Source organism: Marmota flaviventris, chromosome 10, assembly GCF_047511675.1.
Source record: "Marmota flaviventris isolate mMarFla1 chromosome 10, mMarFla1.hap1, whole genome shotgun sequence".
NCBI classification, from domain to species: domain Eukaryota; kingdom Metazoa; phylum Chordata; class Mammalia; order Rodentia; family Sciuridae; genus Marmota; species Marmota flaviventris.
The window spans coordinates 34321291-34338307 of record NC_092507.1 but is presented as its reverse complement, the minus strand read 5'-3'; the positions used below and the strand labels follow the sequence as shown (position 1 = coordinate 34338307).

At 48.1% G+C, this 17017-nt stretch overlaps 1 protein-coding gene across 3 annotated transcripts in view; it reads right to left on the bottom strand.

Moving 5' to 3' along the window:
- Rnf220 (ring finger protein 220) overlaps nucleotides 1-17017 on the bottom strand; it is a 213509-nt gene that overhangs the window by 13970 nt on the left and 182522 nt on the right. Inside the window, exons 3-7 of one of the 3 annotated variants that reach the window (XM_071617773.1) lie at nucleotides 14053-14098; nucleotides 10609-10710; nucleotides 4780-4822; nucleotides 1480-1523; nucleotides 912-1044 (exon numbers count right to left, since the gene is read on the bottom strand). In XM_071617773.1, coding sequence (XP_071473874.1) covers nucleotides 912-1044; nucleotides 1480-1523; nucleotides 4780-4822; nucleotides 10609-10710; nucleotides 14053-14098 — 368 coding nt within the window. Of the gene's footprint in view, nucleotides 1-911; nucleotides 1045-1401; nucleotides 1524-4779; nucleotides 4823-4974; nucleotides 5153-10608; nucleotides 10711-14052; nucleotides 14099-17017 lie in introns of those variants that run through there. The other 2 variants (XM_071617772.1, XM_027937651.3) reach the window with 2 other exon arrangements.

Genomic DNA, 17017 nt, shown 5'->3' with positions numbered 1-17017 from the left:
TTCCAGAAAATGGGAAGCAGACGGGAAGCAGACTGGCTCCTTTATGATCACAAGCTGCAATGCCAGCTGTGCTTGTGCACAGAAAGAGAGAAGAGCTGGAGGCCAGGAGGCAGGCAGCTCCCTTTTTCCCCTGCCCAAGATGGGAGTTTGACAAGGACAATGACTTTGGCCACCCCACCAATTCTGCTGTCTGAACTGATATTCAGGGGTCCTACAAGTCATGTCCCTCCAAGTAGTTAGGAGGACATGGAGATGGGTAGGGCCCTGCAGACTCCTCTGCAGCAACTGGGGAGAGCCCAAGGGAAACAGGGAGCAGCTGGGCCCAGGCCCCTCTTGCTTCAGGGCAGAGGGCGCCCAGGGAGAAGGGATAGGATCAGAGTTAAAATTAGATTCACCAATGAAGCTCATGGGAGGTCAAATTTTGCCATAACTCACTCTCTCCTCTGTAACCGATTTCCCTGACACAGGGCTGAGGAGGAGGAGGAAAATCCAATGTGTTTGCCTGGAAGCCCTCAGGGCCCCCAGTGCTGGAGGTGTACAGCAGGTTGCTGGATTCTCATTTATCAGCCTTAAGAGGGATGGAGTGATAAATGCATAACCGTCCCTTTAATATTTTATGCAGGTGCTAACGCGGCTTGGCTGTCACCTTCAATGCATCACCCGAGGCTGAGAGCCCCCCTCGTCACTCCTAGCTTGCAGTCTCACAATTCCATTTCCCCACCCAAATACATCCATTTTAATATGCACATCACAGGCAAGCAGCACGGTCACAAAGGAGCCCCGCCAGAAGCAGTTCCCACGTGGTGGAATGGATGACCAGCCACCAGCCCTGGCCTTGCAATTCCCAACAGATGGATACCCAGCAGAGGCCTGTCTACCCGTGTCAATGCCTATGTGTCAGCTGCTTGTACCTCGGAAGCCACCTTCCAGGAGAGTGGTGGCCCGTATCCGCTTCTGCCCACACCACTCATACTCCTCAAAGCGGTTGCTGTTTTCATGCTCGATGTCCACGGCATCATCCTCAGCCATGCAGGAGCCTTCCCTCTGTGAAGAGCAGAGCAGGATCATGCAGGGTCCAAGCCATCCCCACCTGCTCCCCAGGGCTTGCAAGGAAGGCACAGCCCAAGCCCCTGCTTATATACCATATAGGCCCCAGCTCTAGGGCTCCTCTGAAGTAAAACCAATTTAGAGGTCAAAGACCTGGACCTCTTCCCAATAACTTTCCATGGGAGCCCAAGTGGGGAGTGAGAAAGAGTGAAAGCAAAGGGAAAGAGCAAATGAAAGGGAAAAGCTGCTAAGATCACATGAAGACCCCAAGAGCCCACAGATTTGGGGGCAGTCAGCAGCTAGTGTCAAGGGAAGGGAGGGGAGAATGAAGGTGGGTGGTGACGGTCCCTCTACCTTAGAAAGGCAATGCTCCACATGCCTACTCATCTCCTGTTCCGATCCTGCCAGGGGGCGGTTGCACAGGGGACATACCTGCCCTTCATCTTGCTTCCTCCGTTTCATTTTCCCAATCCGAGCTGCATGGAGAAATCAGAAACAGGGCACAGAATAAGCAATCACTATAACTAGAGTCCCAGTGGAGCTAACACATTCTGACCTGCTGTCAGCCATTAGCCCTTTTGTTCAGTGCCTGATCTGGCCCTCATTTTACAATGCTTCCTCCTGCTCCTTTGGGGAAGAGAACTTGCCAAGAGCACCAGGGAGGAGATGGGTGCTTGGCCAGGAAGTGTCCACTCTTTGGCTATAGTTGGCTCAAGCTCAACGGATACCTTTCTATCTGCTATCTTCAATGAGTCCAATGGGCAAAGACACTCCAATTATTGCTAGATATCTCTTCAGAAGGTCAAGACCATAGGCTCTTTGGTGTCAGGAAATACAACTTTAGAGAACATTTCTTGGTTAGAACTCAAGGTCACCCCAGGGGCCAGATTTGGCATACTGTTTTCTCATCAATTAAATTACCCTTTTATTCCAGGGCTAAGAGCCCTGAAGTACAATCCCTGGAGTCCTACCTAGAATTATCCTAGGAGGAATTGGAATTTCTCTGATATCCACTGGTCCCATTTTATAGGAAAGGAAACTGAGGCCCAGTTATAAATAAAGAGTATCTGGGTCAGACCATGGATGGCCAGGTCAGGGTACCCAAGATACCTTGAAATGGAAACCCTTGATGTGCCTACCCCAAACCTGTTCCATCATTTCTAATCAGTACAGAGGGGCTAGCAGGCCCCAGAGACAGAGGACCGCCTGCCATGCTATCCCGCAGGGGGCTCAGTTCCAAAGTGCACACTGCAAGCCCACAGCACTGCTAATTAATGCTGAGAGATGCAATCATTTCTAATTAGCTCACTAATCCCTCTCTGCAGTCCTCCTGTCACTGAAGCAGGGAGGGGTCAAAACAAGGGACTCTGTTCTCTCTAGTCCCTCCTAGGATACAATAGAAGGATCAGAGATGACCACTATAATACCAGACACTGAAAGGAGAGAAGGAGAGGTGCCTGCCAAGGAGAGGAAGATTCTCCACTGCAGAGCCAGGAAGAACAACTTACATACTATTTTTCTTTCTTTTTTTTTTTTTTGTAGTACAAGGCATTAAATCAGATGCACTACCACTGAGCTACATCCCCAGCCCTTTTTATTATTTTGAGACAGGTCTCACTAAGTTGTCAGAGTTGGTTTCAAACTTGTGATCCTCCTGCCTCAGTCTCCCGAGTTGCTTGGATTACAAACATGTACCATCATACCAGGCCAGGAAGAACTTTCTTATGTATGCTGACTCTGATGGGAAGCTTATGAATGCAATAAAGGAAGGAACACAGATGACAGTTATGTTGTAAATCAGAACTTCTACTCTTAAGTCAGGCTCAATGTCAGGCACCTTCACAATGAGGCTCATCTACATCTATAATGAAGCTAAGGTTGTCTTCCCCAAAGTGCTTAGTGATCAATGTGCTTGCCCAAGAGGCTGACATGTGGCAAAGGTAACATAAGAAACCAGGCCTGACTCGGTGGTTGGAATGCTCTCCTGCCCCAATGGTTCCCCATACTTAGCAATATCAACAAAATTGATCCCAGAGAGTGTGCTAGGCTCCAACTCCTGCCCGTTGAAGGTTTAAGGAGAAAGCTTCTTCAACTGTAGAGCAGTCCGACCCTAGATAAAGACCCAAACCAAAGGGAAAACCACTGGCTCACCAAACTGAGCATGGAGTTTGAGAAACCTTGGTCTATAGCCCAGCCCATCTCAATTACCTGTGTTTCCACTATAGAGATGTGACTATGTTCTGGGGCTCCTGGGACTTTGTGGACAAAGATCCAGATCACATTGCTTTGGCTTACTTAACTAGAATCTCAAATTCAGGCAACCTTGACATTCCATGGCTGGGATGGAGAAGGGATGTAATACATCAGAAAGGCATTGAGCAAAGGCCCCCTGAGAATTCTAGAAGTCTAGCCTGAAGCAGTGTGCCAACACAAAAGGTCCTCACCGTACAATGACTGAATAAAGAAATGAATCTCAGAACCACCAAAGAGGGCATGATACTGGATGCTCTCCTTGTCCAGGACACCCTAGGAGAGCAGATGATCCCTTACAGTCTCAGAAAGCTATGACAATGTACTGGGCTTCTTTTTAAAATCCTCAGGTAAGCAAGGCAGACTTGGTTTTCCCCTGCTATTCATCTTCTAAGACCTGAACTAACTTACCACAGTGTTGTACAGAGTCTTGTTCTCTACATGAGGCTACCTCTGAGTTAGAGGAGCCAAAGTATTTGCCAAGGAGTAACATGGTATGGTAGAAGCTCAGACTTTGGAGATAAACAAACTTCAGTTCCATAGTGGCTCAGTTACATCCCAGCCTGTGTGATTTTAAACAAATCACTTTCATGTCTCAGAGCCTCAGCTTCCTTATTTACCAAACGTGTGTAACATTTTCCTCTCAGAAGTGTTTTAAGAATGGTGCTTAACATGGTGCTAGCCCATAATGAATGCTCTCCCTTTTTCAGACAAGCAGAGCCTGGCAATAGCAAACAAGTGATAAGAGCTGGGGATCTTGAACGTCCATGGCCTCACTCACTTACTCCAGAGACCCTAAGCAGCTTATAGCCAACCCACATATACACCACACCCCAGTCAGCACAAAAAGCGAGGATCATTCAATTGTGTTCGCAAACAAGAATGCTCCAGAGATTTGAATCCAAAAGGGGGGCCGCCAGGTAGTGCATACATGGCCTGCTTTCAGAGAAGGCCTCTAAGAGCTGTCGAGCCCACGCTGATCACTTTTGTGAAATGTGGGCCGACTGATAACTCAAAGAGCCCTGGGATGAGTTAGTTCCTGTTGCCGTGGGAACTCCAGATCTCACTGCATTGTCAAGTCTCAGCAGAGAGGCTGTATTCACACTACTGGGCACTGATTAAAAACTGGAAGAAAAACATTCTCAGCGCCCTGCCGGCTTGTATAGTGAGGTCCCAGCAGTTTGCAAATTCAAAGCTGAGCTCCCGAGTGGAATTATGTAGCTTGTTCCTCATTCTCTGGCACTTATTGCCCCCCAGGGTTCTTCAGGGCCTTTAGAGAGAAATGGGCAAGAGCTGGGAACCATAACCTCCATTAGACGGACGGGGAAACTGAGGGCGGCAGCGGTGGTTTGGAAATACTAATGCGCTGTGACTGTGAAGTGAGTGGGCCCCAAAGTGGAAGAGATCCAAGCAAGCCAGGAGCAGCGGGCAGTGAAGGAGGTGGCCGGGGGTGGGGCGGAGGGAGGGGCCGGCAGGACTCACCATTCAGTCGGGTCTGCCGGTTGGCTCGCACTCGCAGGAAGGTCTGGGAGAGGATCCCGGACAGATGCAAAAAAAAAAAAAAAAAAAAAAGGGGGGGACAGAGCGTCAGACACAACCTGGAGTCCTGGCCCCCGCCCCAGCCCCCGACCCCAGTCCAGGCCTGCCCCGCCCCAAACAACCCGTAAACAAACCTACTTCCTCCCTCCCGCCTGCCCCCCTGCTTCGCCGGCCGCTCCGGGCCCTCGGCATAGCCGCCGGGGCTGCTCTAACGGGACCCCGTGGCCGCCACGCGGTGCCGCCCCAGCCCCGGCGTCCGGTGCTCCGGGCCCCGCAGCCGCCCGGCTGGCGAGGGCGGCGATGCGGGCGGATTCCCCCCGGCTGCCCGGCGGCGGCGGCACCTCAGCTCCCAGCAGCGGCGGCGGCCATGTTGGCCATGATCACGTGACCCTCCGCCGTCGCGCGCTGGGGGTGAAAGTTCACAATGGGGGGGCGGCCGGACTGGGACCAGGAAATAGGCGCTCAGAACTCTGGTAGCCACTAGCTGGGGCCGCCCGCGGGGTCCCTCCCACTGCCCCTAGAGCCTGCCAGCCCCAGCTTTAGTGCCTGCAAGGTCCTTGCCCCCGCCCCACGGCCCCTCCCAGTGCGGGGGTTCCTTCCTCCCCAGAGCCCGGCCCCGACTTGCTCCTCCCGCACGGCCTCCCTAGGGCATCCGCTCTAAAGAGGCGCGTTGCTGCGGAGGAGGCGTTGGAATTGATCGTCCGCTGGCCATCCCATCGCAAGCTCCCAACATTTTCCTACTTAGCCCAGTGCATCCCGTTCCTGCTAGTAGAAGATTCCCCATATTTCACTGTTGCTGGACATCCCCTGAAGCTCCTCAAGAGGACCTCATTGCCAACACTGAGCTCAGCATCCCCCAAACAGGCACTTGCTTCCTGGGTTCTCAGTTCATAAGGGAATGCTACCATCACTCAGGTGTGCCCACAGTTAATTTGAGAGTCGCTCTTGCCCCCACCTTCTTCACCCCTCAATAATTCCTGTAGAATCCATCCTGAGAATCTCCCTTTAAAGATTTCTTGAATTTTCTCATCTCCACCTCCTGTGTTATCTCCTACTCATCCTTCCAGGCCTAATGGAAAAAGCTTTCCCTCCCTCCCTTCCATCTCTGTATCCTCATTATAGTTAGTACAAGTTTTTATCAGTGAGCTGATGACTCCAGGTTGAGGCCATGTATGAGTCATTTGGGTGAACCCAGAGCCCAGCATGGTGCTTGGCATAGGCAAGACATCCCTGAGAGTTTCTTTAATGGCTCTACCTACTTTGGTTGTCACTGCTCTAGTACATAATCTTATTAGCTTTCTCAATTTGCACCTGTCACTCAGCTCATCTTTTAGTCTCCAGTTTGTCTTCTTGCAACCCCTCCTCCACACAATTCACTCAGTATGATCTCTCTTTTGTTCAAAATTAACCCTATTTCCCCTTCTTTAAATCCTTCAGTAGATTTCCACCTAGAAGATCTACACAGTGACACAGGCCTGCCCTGCTCTACCCTATCTCTAGACATTTCTTCCATACCTACTCCCTCCTTTTGCCCTCCTGACACTGTAGCTTTTTGAGCATCCATGCTCTGCACTCAGGGATAGATACTCCATGCCCCATGCCCCCCAGTTCCCTTCTTTAACTTGTTAAGGACTAGCAAGCCTTCATTTTTCCTTCCAAGTCATTCTTCCTCCCCATCTCCTAGAGTCTTGAGTTTGTTGCCTCCTCTGAGTTTTCAATAGTTCCCTGGCTTCCCTCTGATCACATGTATTTTTATTGTTTGGTGAGGCATCTCTATTCAGTCACCCAGCATAAGGTCTAGCATGAAGGAAATACCAGTAAAGGAGAAGGACCTTGTGAGGGAAGCCTTAAGCCCAGTACAGGGTTGGGAAACTTCTATAGTTTGGATCTGGAATGCCCCCCAGAGGCCCAGGTGTTAGTCTTGGTGTTATTGGGAGGTGGTAGAATCTTTAGAAATTGAGGCCTAGTGGGAGATCCTCCATCACTGGGGGTGTGCCCTGAAGGGGATTTGGGGACTCCAGTCTATCTTTTTTCTTTGGCTTTTTGGGCATGAAGTGAACTGGTGAACTCCTCCTTCTCCCATACTCCTCCTCCTTCTCCCATACTCCTCCTCCTTCTCCACCCCCTGCCCTTTTGTGTGTGTGTGTGTGTGTGTGTGTGTGTGTGTGTTGCTGGGGATTTAAACCAGAGGCGATCTACCACTAAGCTACATCCCCAGTTCTTATTATTTATGTTATTATTTTGTTTTTTATTTTGAGACAGGGTCATGCTACTGACCTTGAACTTAAAGCCCTCTTGCCTTATCCTCCCAAGTAGCTGGGATTGTAGGCATGCCCTACCATAAACAAATTATGTTTGTCATAATTTGTATGTTCTCAGAAAAGGCACTTCCATTCTCTACACCTGTTTCCTTAATAATAAATTGGGGGCAATGAGTCCTAGTTTATGTGGTTGCCAGGAGGGTTAAGGGGGGTAATAGTTAAGAGGGTTAGGCACCTAGCAGGAGCTAAGTAAATGGGAATCCAAATTGGAAACCAGTACCCCCTGCTTTTAAGGACTAGTTCAACAATTTTTTAAAACTTTATTTTTGGTACTGGGGATCTAGGGATGCTGAACTACATCCTCCATCCTTTTTTATTTTGAATTTTGAGACAGGATCTTGCTACATTGCTGAGGCTGGCCTTGAACCTGCATGCCTCCTGGCTCAGCCTCTGGAGTCACTGGGATTACAGGCATGCACCACCATACCTGGCTCACTTTAACGATTTTTAAAATCTAGCAAAACTGTAACTACTACTTGCCAGGCATTGTATAAAGAGTAGGGGATGCCTAGCTAGTTCCTGGGTTACTTTCTGCTTCATTTCCTACCAGTTCCCCTTTCCAACAGCACATCCAGGGAGTAGTTAGTATTCAGTTAGCATTGTACTTTCTAAAAATAAATAAATAAATAAATAAAAGAACGACTTACAGGTCCTCGGACATATCATTCTGTGTTGTACTTCTCTGTCTTTCCTACATAGTACTGCATACCCTGCATAGTACTGAATACCCTTTCTTCCTTGTTCATCAAGTGAAATTTGCTGTTTTTCCTTCCTTTCACTGTGCTATTTTAAAAATTTATTTATACCCATGTCATAGCACTGGGCCATAATTATCTATTTGCAAGTCTAACCCCTTGAAGGCAAGGACACTGGGCTGAATATGAGTGGTACTAGATAAACCTTTGAGTAAAGGAAGGATAAGACAAGGTCTTTGCCTTGGAGGAACTCCAAGTGGAGTGAAGAGTCAGATTCATGATAGATTAAAAGTGGCCACAGTCCTTTGTAGCTTTTCCTCTTGAGAGCTGGATTTCCTCATCCCTTGATTAAGGGCTAGCTTTGTGACTTGCCTAATAGAAACTGGTGGAAATCATGTTGTGTGAGTTCCAGATCTAGCTTTGGACTTGCAACTTTGGCCTTTACCCTCTTGGTGGGACATTTCCAGGAGGCTGCTAAGAAGCCAAGAGGCTACCCGGAAGAGGACCAGGGCACTCCAATTTCCCAGACATGTCATGGGACCATTTTGGACCTTCTAGCCCAGCCAGTCCTTAGCTGAATGAGCTGCATAAGTGAGGAAATGCCCAGTAAACCCACAGAACATAAGAAATAATAAGTGGCCAATGGGTTTTGGGATAGTGAGGTGTCAATAGATGACTGAAACATACCTAAACAGTTGATCACAACATAGGGTGACAGGGGCAATAACAAGGATACAGGGGTCATGAGAAAAGACCACCAAGTCTTTTGGAGATGGTATTTGGGCAGGATGTTGAAGGATAATTAGAAATTTGATATGGTGGGGTAAAATAGCACTGTTAGAAGAAGCAGCTGTGTAAAGATAAGGAGGCAAAAAAGGAAAGGCACAGGGCGGGTGGGTAGCATTGAGTCAATGAACATAGGCCATGGAACTCATGGAGGGGAGTAGCAGAAATGGAAGCTGGAAATACAGGTTGAATTTAAATCACGGAAGGTCTTGTTATGCAGAGGATCTTGAACTTTATCTTATAGGAAGTCACTTAATTTGATTTGTCCTTTAAGAGGTAAACTTAGAGTATAGACAGGGTCTTGGGTTTTAACCTGAGAAGCATCTAGATAGGCTCTAGAGGTTTCCTCACTTCCTGAGTTAGTTGCATGTACAATGCTGTATATGAATGTGTGTGGTCATATATGTATTTTTTTAGGCAAGAAACTTTTCTGGTATTCTGTCGAGAATAAAAGAAACACCAACATTTTTGGGGTAGAACAGGGTGTGTGTGTCAAGGAATTGAGGTGATTTTTGCCTGATGGCTATTCTTTTCCTAGTTCAGCAGATGGTGAGACTGATGCTATGAGAGAAGTAAGGCCTATAAAAGCAGGGCTTTGCTTAGCCTTTGCAGTGAAACTCTCCAGGACAGAGCCTCGTCTTCCTCTCAGACAAGGATGCCCAAGAGGTCATTTCTCTACCTCACATCAGGGTTTTCTAGATCAGGGCAACGTCTCCTTGGGGGCTGACTGGGCTGCTGCTCTCAAATCAGGATTCATGAGGGTGGGGCTTCCTCTCCAGCACTGGCACTTTGGGCTACTCAGTTCAAGCTCTACACAAAGGCATTTATTGGAGGAGGTGCCAGTGGAGGCTGGTGTCAAGCCCACACTTGGCACTCCACTCTCCAAGCTCTGCACCCTGATTCCAGGCTGTGTCAGCTGGGAGGACAGAGTGCCTGAGAGGACATGTTTCTCTAGTTCCCACCAAGGTTTGGTGTGAGCCAGCAGGGACCCTGGCTCTCCACTGCAGCTTATCACTCCCTACTGTTTTGCTCTCCACCAGAGCAGGGCTGTGTTTCCCAGTTCATATTGGGGATCCCTCAGATGCTCTCCTGCCATTTAGATAAATTTCCTGGAGCAGGCCTTGTTTTCTTCTTTCTGACAAGGGTGCCCAAAGGCAGGGCTCTACCTCTTAGGTAAAAACTTCTGAGGGAAGTTCTTTCGCCTTCCTACACAAAGAAGTGCCATCTATAGCTAAGCTGTTATCCTTAGGCTTCCTTCGTTTTTTGCTCTGATCTTTTAGGACTGTGTGATGACTCCCTTCCTGTTTGCCCACAGGCAATATCTACCTGTTTCTCTATACCGGCCTGATACCAAGTTTTGGCAGGATTGACTGTTGATTTGCTGAAGAGATCCTGCGTGTGTTCCCCACCCCCACTCCCCCAGCAGGGATTGAACCACTGAACCCAAATCCCCAGCCCTTTTTATTTTTATTATTACTTTTTATTTTGAGACAGCATCTTGCTAAATTACTTAGGGCCTCACTAAGTTAGTGCGGCTGGTCTTAAATTTGTGATCCTCCTTCCTCAGCCTCCGGAGTTGTTTGGATTATAGGTGTGTGCCTCCATGCCTGGCTACACATCTTTCTTTCGAAGACTAAAATCTTCAGTGATTCTAGCCTATGTCTCTGGCTTTCTTATAAAGCAAAACTCCCTAGGATACTTCCTGGTGGATAGGACACTTGAGAGGTACTCTGAGCCCAGCAGACCCCAGGGGACCTTGGCATCTTTCCTTAAGAACCATCCATCTTTAAGATACATCCATCAGTGGCACCTGGGCCTTCTGAGTTTACTTAGACACAAGAGGGAACCAAACACAGTTCAGTCCTCTTCTCTGACCTCCCTAGGAGGGGAAAAGCTAGCAACAAGCCTGGTCTTGAAGCTCTCATCTAGATGAGCTTATCTCTCATGGCCACCTGCTACTCCCTCCTCACCTGGTATCTGTCTGAGTGGTGCAGATCATCAGTGGCAGATGAATGTGGTGATGCTGTTGGAGATTCTCCTTCCCTCTTGATGGAAGCAGACAACAGGAGGGACTGGAAGAAGAAAAAGGACAAGTGGCCTCAGACCAAATGGGACCTGTAGTCAGTCCCCTGGAGTTACCAGTCCTGTAGAGCTTTTGGGAGTGAAGCAGGAAGAAGTAGGGCAGAGGGACAGAAGACCACCTTTGAGATTCTGAAGACATATGGGCAGGCGAAGGAGTATGGTTATGGGAGAGAATGGTTGATTTTAGGTCTAGGTATAGACTCCCCCCCACCCCAGAGCATCCAAACCTCCATCCCTGCTGCAGTTAATCTTTGCCTCAGGGAGCTGACACTCTCAGTCCACTCTCTGTGGGCTGAACAGTGGGCAGAACCTGCTTTATTCTCCCTTAGAGAGCAGACACTCTGAAACCCCCATGAAAGGTTGGGGGTAAAACCACTTATCTACCACACTGCCTGCCCCTAATACAGGCTGATGGCAGCCCTCTATGGAGACAGTAAATTAAATAGTATGTATGAGTTTCCTGCGTGCAGCTAGGGATGTACGCTGGGTCCATTTATCCCTGTGCTGTGGCGATGACCCCAGCAAAAACCCCAGCAAAACTAATCCCCCCATGTCAATCCTGCACGGCCTCTTCTACATACGCCTGCAGTTTAGATTAATAAACTGTCTACTTTAAATTGTTTGCGAGCACCACAATTCTAAATACCACATGGCACATTCAGCCTGAGAGCCAGCTCTTGCCAAGGCCTTGTTCAGCTGCAAACTGGGGGCCCAGAGGCCTAAAAGCAATCCATACTTCCTCCCCCCACCTTCTCCAGCCTGCACAGCTCTGAGAAGGAAGCATACAATTCCCTAGGAGTCCTCCCCAGCCTAGAAAGCCATGCCAAATCGCCAGTGACAGCCCAAAGAAAGCAATTTGGGAAAGATGGAGCAACCATTTATCCTTCATCTCCAACTGAGCCTTAGGATGTGACCCGCATGCCGTGGCCATGTTGCACATCCTCAGGCAAGGGCTCTGGGAAGGGAAGGGGCAGCTGCTGATCTGGCAGGGATCCCTGACTCGCCCACGGCTCAGAGAGGAGGCTGCAGAGAGCCTGGAGTGGGATTCCCTGCAACTGGCAGCTCCTTTTTCACCCACCCAAGCCCAAAAAGAGGCCTGTGGGCAACTCAGCCCCAGATCAGAAAGAAGGTGATGTCAGGCAATGTCCTTCTCCTCTGGTCCCAACGCTGAGGAGGGTGAACAATGTGGGTCCCCCACCATGAAAAACTCATGCTTGTGTGCACTTTCTCTCTCTCCCTCCCTTCCTTCCTCTCTCTTTTTCTCTGGGTTAGAAGCCCTGAGAGGCCTCAGCATTACACCTGGGGCAAGCAGAATAAAAAAAGGTCACTGGTGCTTTTTAAACATGGACCAAAAAGCAGTAAAATGTGTTTTGAAAAAAAAATCTCGGCATTAAATCATGACTTTTTGCCTGGCTCTTCGCCTCATTAAAAGTGGCCTTTTGGAAGGTAAAATTATCATTGTAAGCGATAAGATCTTTAAGAAAATAATTCACGGCTTCTTCACCCTTTAATATGATAGCCGCCACCGGCTAATTTTTTTCTTAATGGCAACGAGGCCATCAATCTTGTCTAAGGCCTCCTCGCCCTCTCCTCCTCCTCCCTCCCGCCTTCTCCCTATCTTCCTAGTCTCTTGCTTCAACCTTCTGCCTCCTACCTCTTTCCCCTATGACCTGCTTCCCTAAAGCTGAGGTCAAGGCCAAGGATAGGTCAGGAACTGTTCAGCTGTGAGGATTAAGCGTATATCTGGAAGTGGGTGAGCAAGTGTCTCTTGTCTCATCTGGTGGCCACTCTTCCTGTGTATGTGGTTGTGGGAATGTGCCCAAGTTTAAGACTTCCTGTGTGTGTATTCTGACCAGGCTTTGTGTATGGGTCTGCATATGTGGGAGGTAGGAATGGATGCAGATTTTCAGGATTTGGCCTTAGAATATTTGGCCTTTCTGGTGTCCAAGTTCCCAAACCTGCCAGCCATGCTCAGATGTCAGATGTCACTGGTGTATCGGCCAATGTGCAAGTTTTGTCATGACCTTCCTTAACCACACCATTCAATGCTGCAGGCTGGGCTGAGCTTGGCCAGTGTGGCTCCCTACCTCTGTGAGTTGCAGTTGCCTGGCTTTCCCACCTTTCTCTTTGGGGCTGGCAGGCCTTTGCCTCCTTGGCCAGGGCTTGCACCAGTCCAAAGCTGGGCTCAGTTCTCTGCTTCTCCTCTTCCAGCTGACTGCAGCTGAGAGACTTCTAAAATGAAGGTGCCAAGTTCACCTTTATCCTTTGTAAAGGCCTGCAGAATAGTGAGGCCAACCCTGCAGAAGTGAAACCTATCACTTTGGCTCTTTTTCCCAAAACGACCCTCTCAGAGGTCACCAATGACTTTAAGTCTTCCAAATACAGTGGGTCCCTCACCAGCCTTTCCCTTTTGCATTGCTGAGCACCCATACATTCCAAAACATTTTTTTCCTTAAGATCTCGGGATAATATGTTATCCTGTGGTCCTCCTAACACACTAACTGTCCCTCCTCTGTCTCCTTCCCAGCCTTCTGGACCTCACCTTGACTGGAAGTGCAGGATTCCTGAGATTCCCTGAGCTTCAACACCCACACCTCACTCCCTATAATATGCACTAAGAGGGGGTTATTTTGAAAACTTGTAAGAAGGGCAACCATATGCCGGGGGTGGAGCAGGGGATACTTATTGGTAAGGGCTTAGTGTTCCTCTCGAGGTCCTCATCCCTTCCAAATCATCATCTTTGGAGAAGAAGTACCATCTTCTTCTGTAGGGAGTTCTCAGCATAAATTATGTTATTATACTAAGTTTCTCTGGCCCCTCCTTTGAGACAGATACTCGCCCTTCATGTTTCCTTTCTCCATCTGATGCTTTCAAGGTTCTCTTCCATAATGTGTGTTTAGAGGGGCAGACTGTCTCCTTCGATCACCAACATCCTCTCTGGTTCCTTATTGCATTGCACATACACCCAATGGTCTGGCTTCTAAGGCCTTGCACTGTCTTTAACTCAGTTTCTATATTTTTCTTCACCTGCTACAGCTCATCTTCCTCCTTTTAGTCTCCCAGCCTTAGTGTTTGGGTTGCCCATATCCCCAAGCCACTCTTAACTCTGATCCCTCTCCTTCCTCCTAGGAGGAAGTCAGATGAGCATATCCTCACTCACACAAAGACACCCCCATCCCCACACCACACACACAGTAGCTCTAGGCCTTAGGTTGATGTTCAAACCCAGGAGACATTGGGTATCCAGGAGGAGCTCCTTTCTCTCAGGAAGAACCAGATCTGGGTAGAATTAGGTCAGGATGGACAGGAGGAAAACATAATTGACCACCTACCTTGGGGGTGCCTGGAGCCATGGCATCCTTCAGAAGGGAATTCTTGCTGCCAAGAAAGAAGAAAACAGGGTTGATCGTTATACCTGCTGCCCAGGATATGTAAAGCTAAAGTACCAAGAAGAACCTAAGAGAGATGGTATAGCCAGCCTTACCCAGCCAGCTTAGCCAAGTACCACCCAACCTATTCTACACAGTGGCCTGGCCTACCTTATCAGCCTTTATCCGGGGCCAAAGGCCATGCTGATCACTGGTAGAGAGTTACACATACAAGGCATGGGAGACTCCTCAGTGGATCTGAGGAAAGGAACTTATACCTGACTCCTGGGATTAGCCCTAAAAATTCTGCCTGCCTAGGAGGCTTCCTTTCTTTCCCCACGCCCTGTCCCCAGCCTGTTCTTATCTCCTATGGGATTGGGGTGATGAAGCTGACATGGCTCTTGTCAATTCTCCCTCCAACACGCTGCAAACTGTGTTAGGCCAGGAATGATCTCCCCCTGATTCAATTTGTCAGCCCCAGGCCCTCCGGCATCGGGCGCGGTAGGCGGGCGGGAGCTGGGCCCTGAAATATGGTGGGCAGCTCAGAGCAGGCGGGGGCCGGGGCGGGAGGTGATGGATGGGCTGTGGGGGAGGCGAGGACTGTGTTTAATAACAAAATTGGTATGCAAGGCCACATCCCGCGCTAAGCATGAGTGATCCAGAGCCACAAAGTATTACAAATCCCCGCTAAACAGATGCTGACAATGGAACAAGACGTATCAAATCAGATCCACTTCAGAAACATTAATATCCCTGTTCCTGTCCCTCCCTGCCTGCTGCCCCCGCTATGCTCACCACATCTGTGCTCACACATTTGCTTGAGTGCACACACACACACACAAATACATGTATACAGAGGTGCTGGCCAATACATGTACGAAGGCAGATGCAGCCCATTTTTATAGGGTCTCCACATAGACACACATACATGTGGAGCACATCCATGGAAACATCCAGAAGGCACAAAAGATATACACACATCCAATGCAGAATATGTGAGATGTATATGAATATACTAAGTTTGTTTACCTAGGGAATACCAACAAGAGCTTGGCTAGTATGCACAAGGCCCTGGGTTCAATCCCCAATACCCCAGGATGGCTTAAAGAACCCCAAAAAACAAAAAACAAAATAAAACAAAAAAACATAGGAAACACCAACAGATGTGCTTAGACATCCACAGGGTCAGACTTAGACACACCCAATGTGCAAGTAAAACACAAGCAGATTTGGATAAAGTAGTGACCTCAATGATGGGGAGGGCTGTTTGCCAGTACAGGGAGTATTTCTGTGTGTGTGTGTGTGTATGTGTGTGTATTGCAGTGCTGGGCATAAAATCTAGGGTCTTACATATGCCAGGCAAATGCTCTACTATTGAATTAAACCCCCAGTCCCTGGAGATAGTTTTGATTGTTGAAACTTGGGCGGGGAGAAGGGGATTACTACTGGCATCTAGTGGGTAGAAGAAGCTAAACATCCTACAGTATCATGGACAGCTCCTCACGATACAGACTTATCTGACCCAAAATGTCAATAGTGCTGAGGTTGGGACACACATATCCACAGACTATAATGCTGCCAATAGGCACATATACATATGCAGTTACACCTAGAGAGTGCATACAACACAGGGCTGCAGGGTCATAATTCCAGAGATGTGGCCATAAAGACAAATTCAATGTGTGGAAAATCTGCTCATGCACACAGGTCCACATAAACATGCACAGGTAAGACATCCACAGGCACTGACACAAACCAAGATGCACAGTCATCTCCAGAGGTACACACATATGGGCATACATACAAACACACATATACCACAGTGCAGAGGCCCTTGGCTCAGCAATAGGGTAAAACCAAGGTCTGAGTGTAAGAAAGAGCTATCTACCAGTCAGATCACACAGAGGGGGCATCGTAGACTAAGAAGGACAGACAGAAAAGGTCCCATTCAATTACCTTTCATTCCCGTCCATTTTAGGCCTTGATCTAGGCATTGGAGATACAGAGGGGAAACTGAGCTACTCTCAAGGAGCAACTTGTTGGTGAGTTCATGACTTTTATCATTACTATACTCTTCAATTCACTCAGTAAGCAAGTACTAATATCACCTTTCTGCCTACATAGTGAGGCATCTAATGTATACAGTGTGTTTACTAGGCCCTATCCCCAACTGGGATATAAGTAGTATCTAGTTGGATCAAGTAAGAACAGAAAAGGAAAGAATGAACAATTATTGTACACCCACTATATATCATAGTTACAGGCTTCCCTGCACCTCCACAGACACTGGGGATTGAACCCAGGAGTGCTTTACCCCAGAGCTACATCACTCCTTTTTTGAGACAAGGCCTCACTAAGTTACTCAGACTGGCCTCAAACTTGTGGTCTTCCTACTTCAGTCTCCTGAGTTGCTGGATTTCAGGTGTGCAACACTGTGCCTGCCTAAGACACAGGCTTTGAATGTCTTATCTCACTGAATCTTCACAAAAACTTTACAAAGTTGACTAATGAGTTATGTGACAACTTTGTGTTCACAGTCTGTGGAGGGTTTGGGATTTGAATTTGTATCTGACCAAATCTGAAGTGTTGGTTTTCATTTTATTTATTTTTTGAGACAGGAAAGGAGGAGTCTTGTTACATTGCCGAGGCTGGCCCTGAGTTCCTGGGCTCCTGAGATCCTGCTGCCTCAGCCTTCTAAGTAGCTGGGACTACAGCCTCCATGCTCACACAAAGTGTTAATTTATATATATTTAGTTGTTGATGGACCTTTATTATTATTTTTAAATTTGTTCACTTATATGCGGTGCTGAGAATCAAACCCAATGTCTCACACATGCTAGGCAAGTGCTCTACCACTGAGCTACAACCCTGGCCCAGAGTGCTTATTTTTATATATATATTTAGTTGTAGTTGGACTCAATACCTTTAT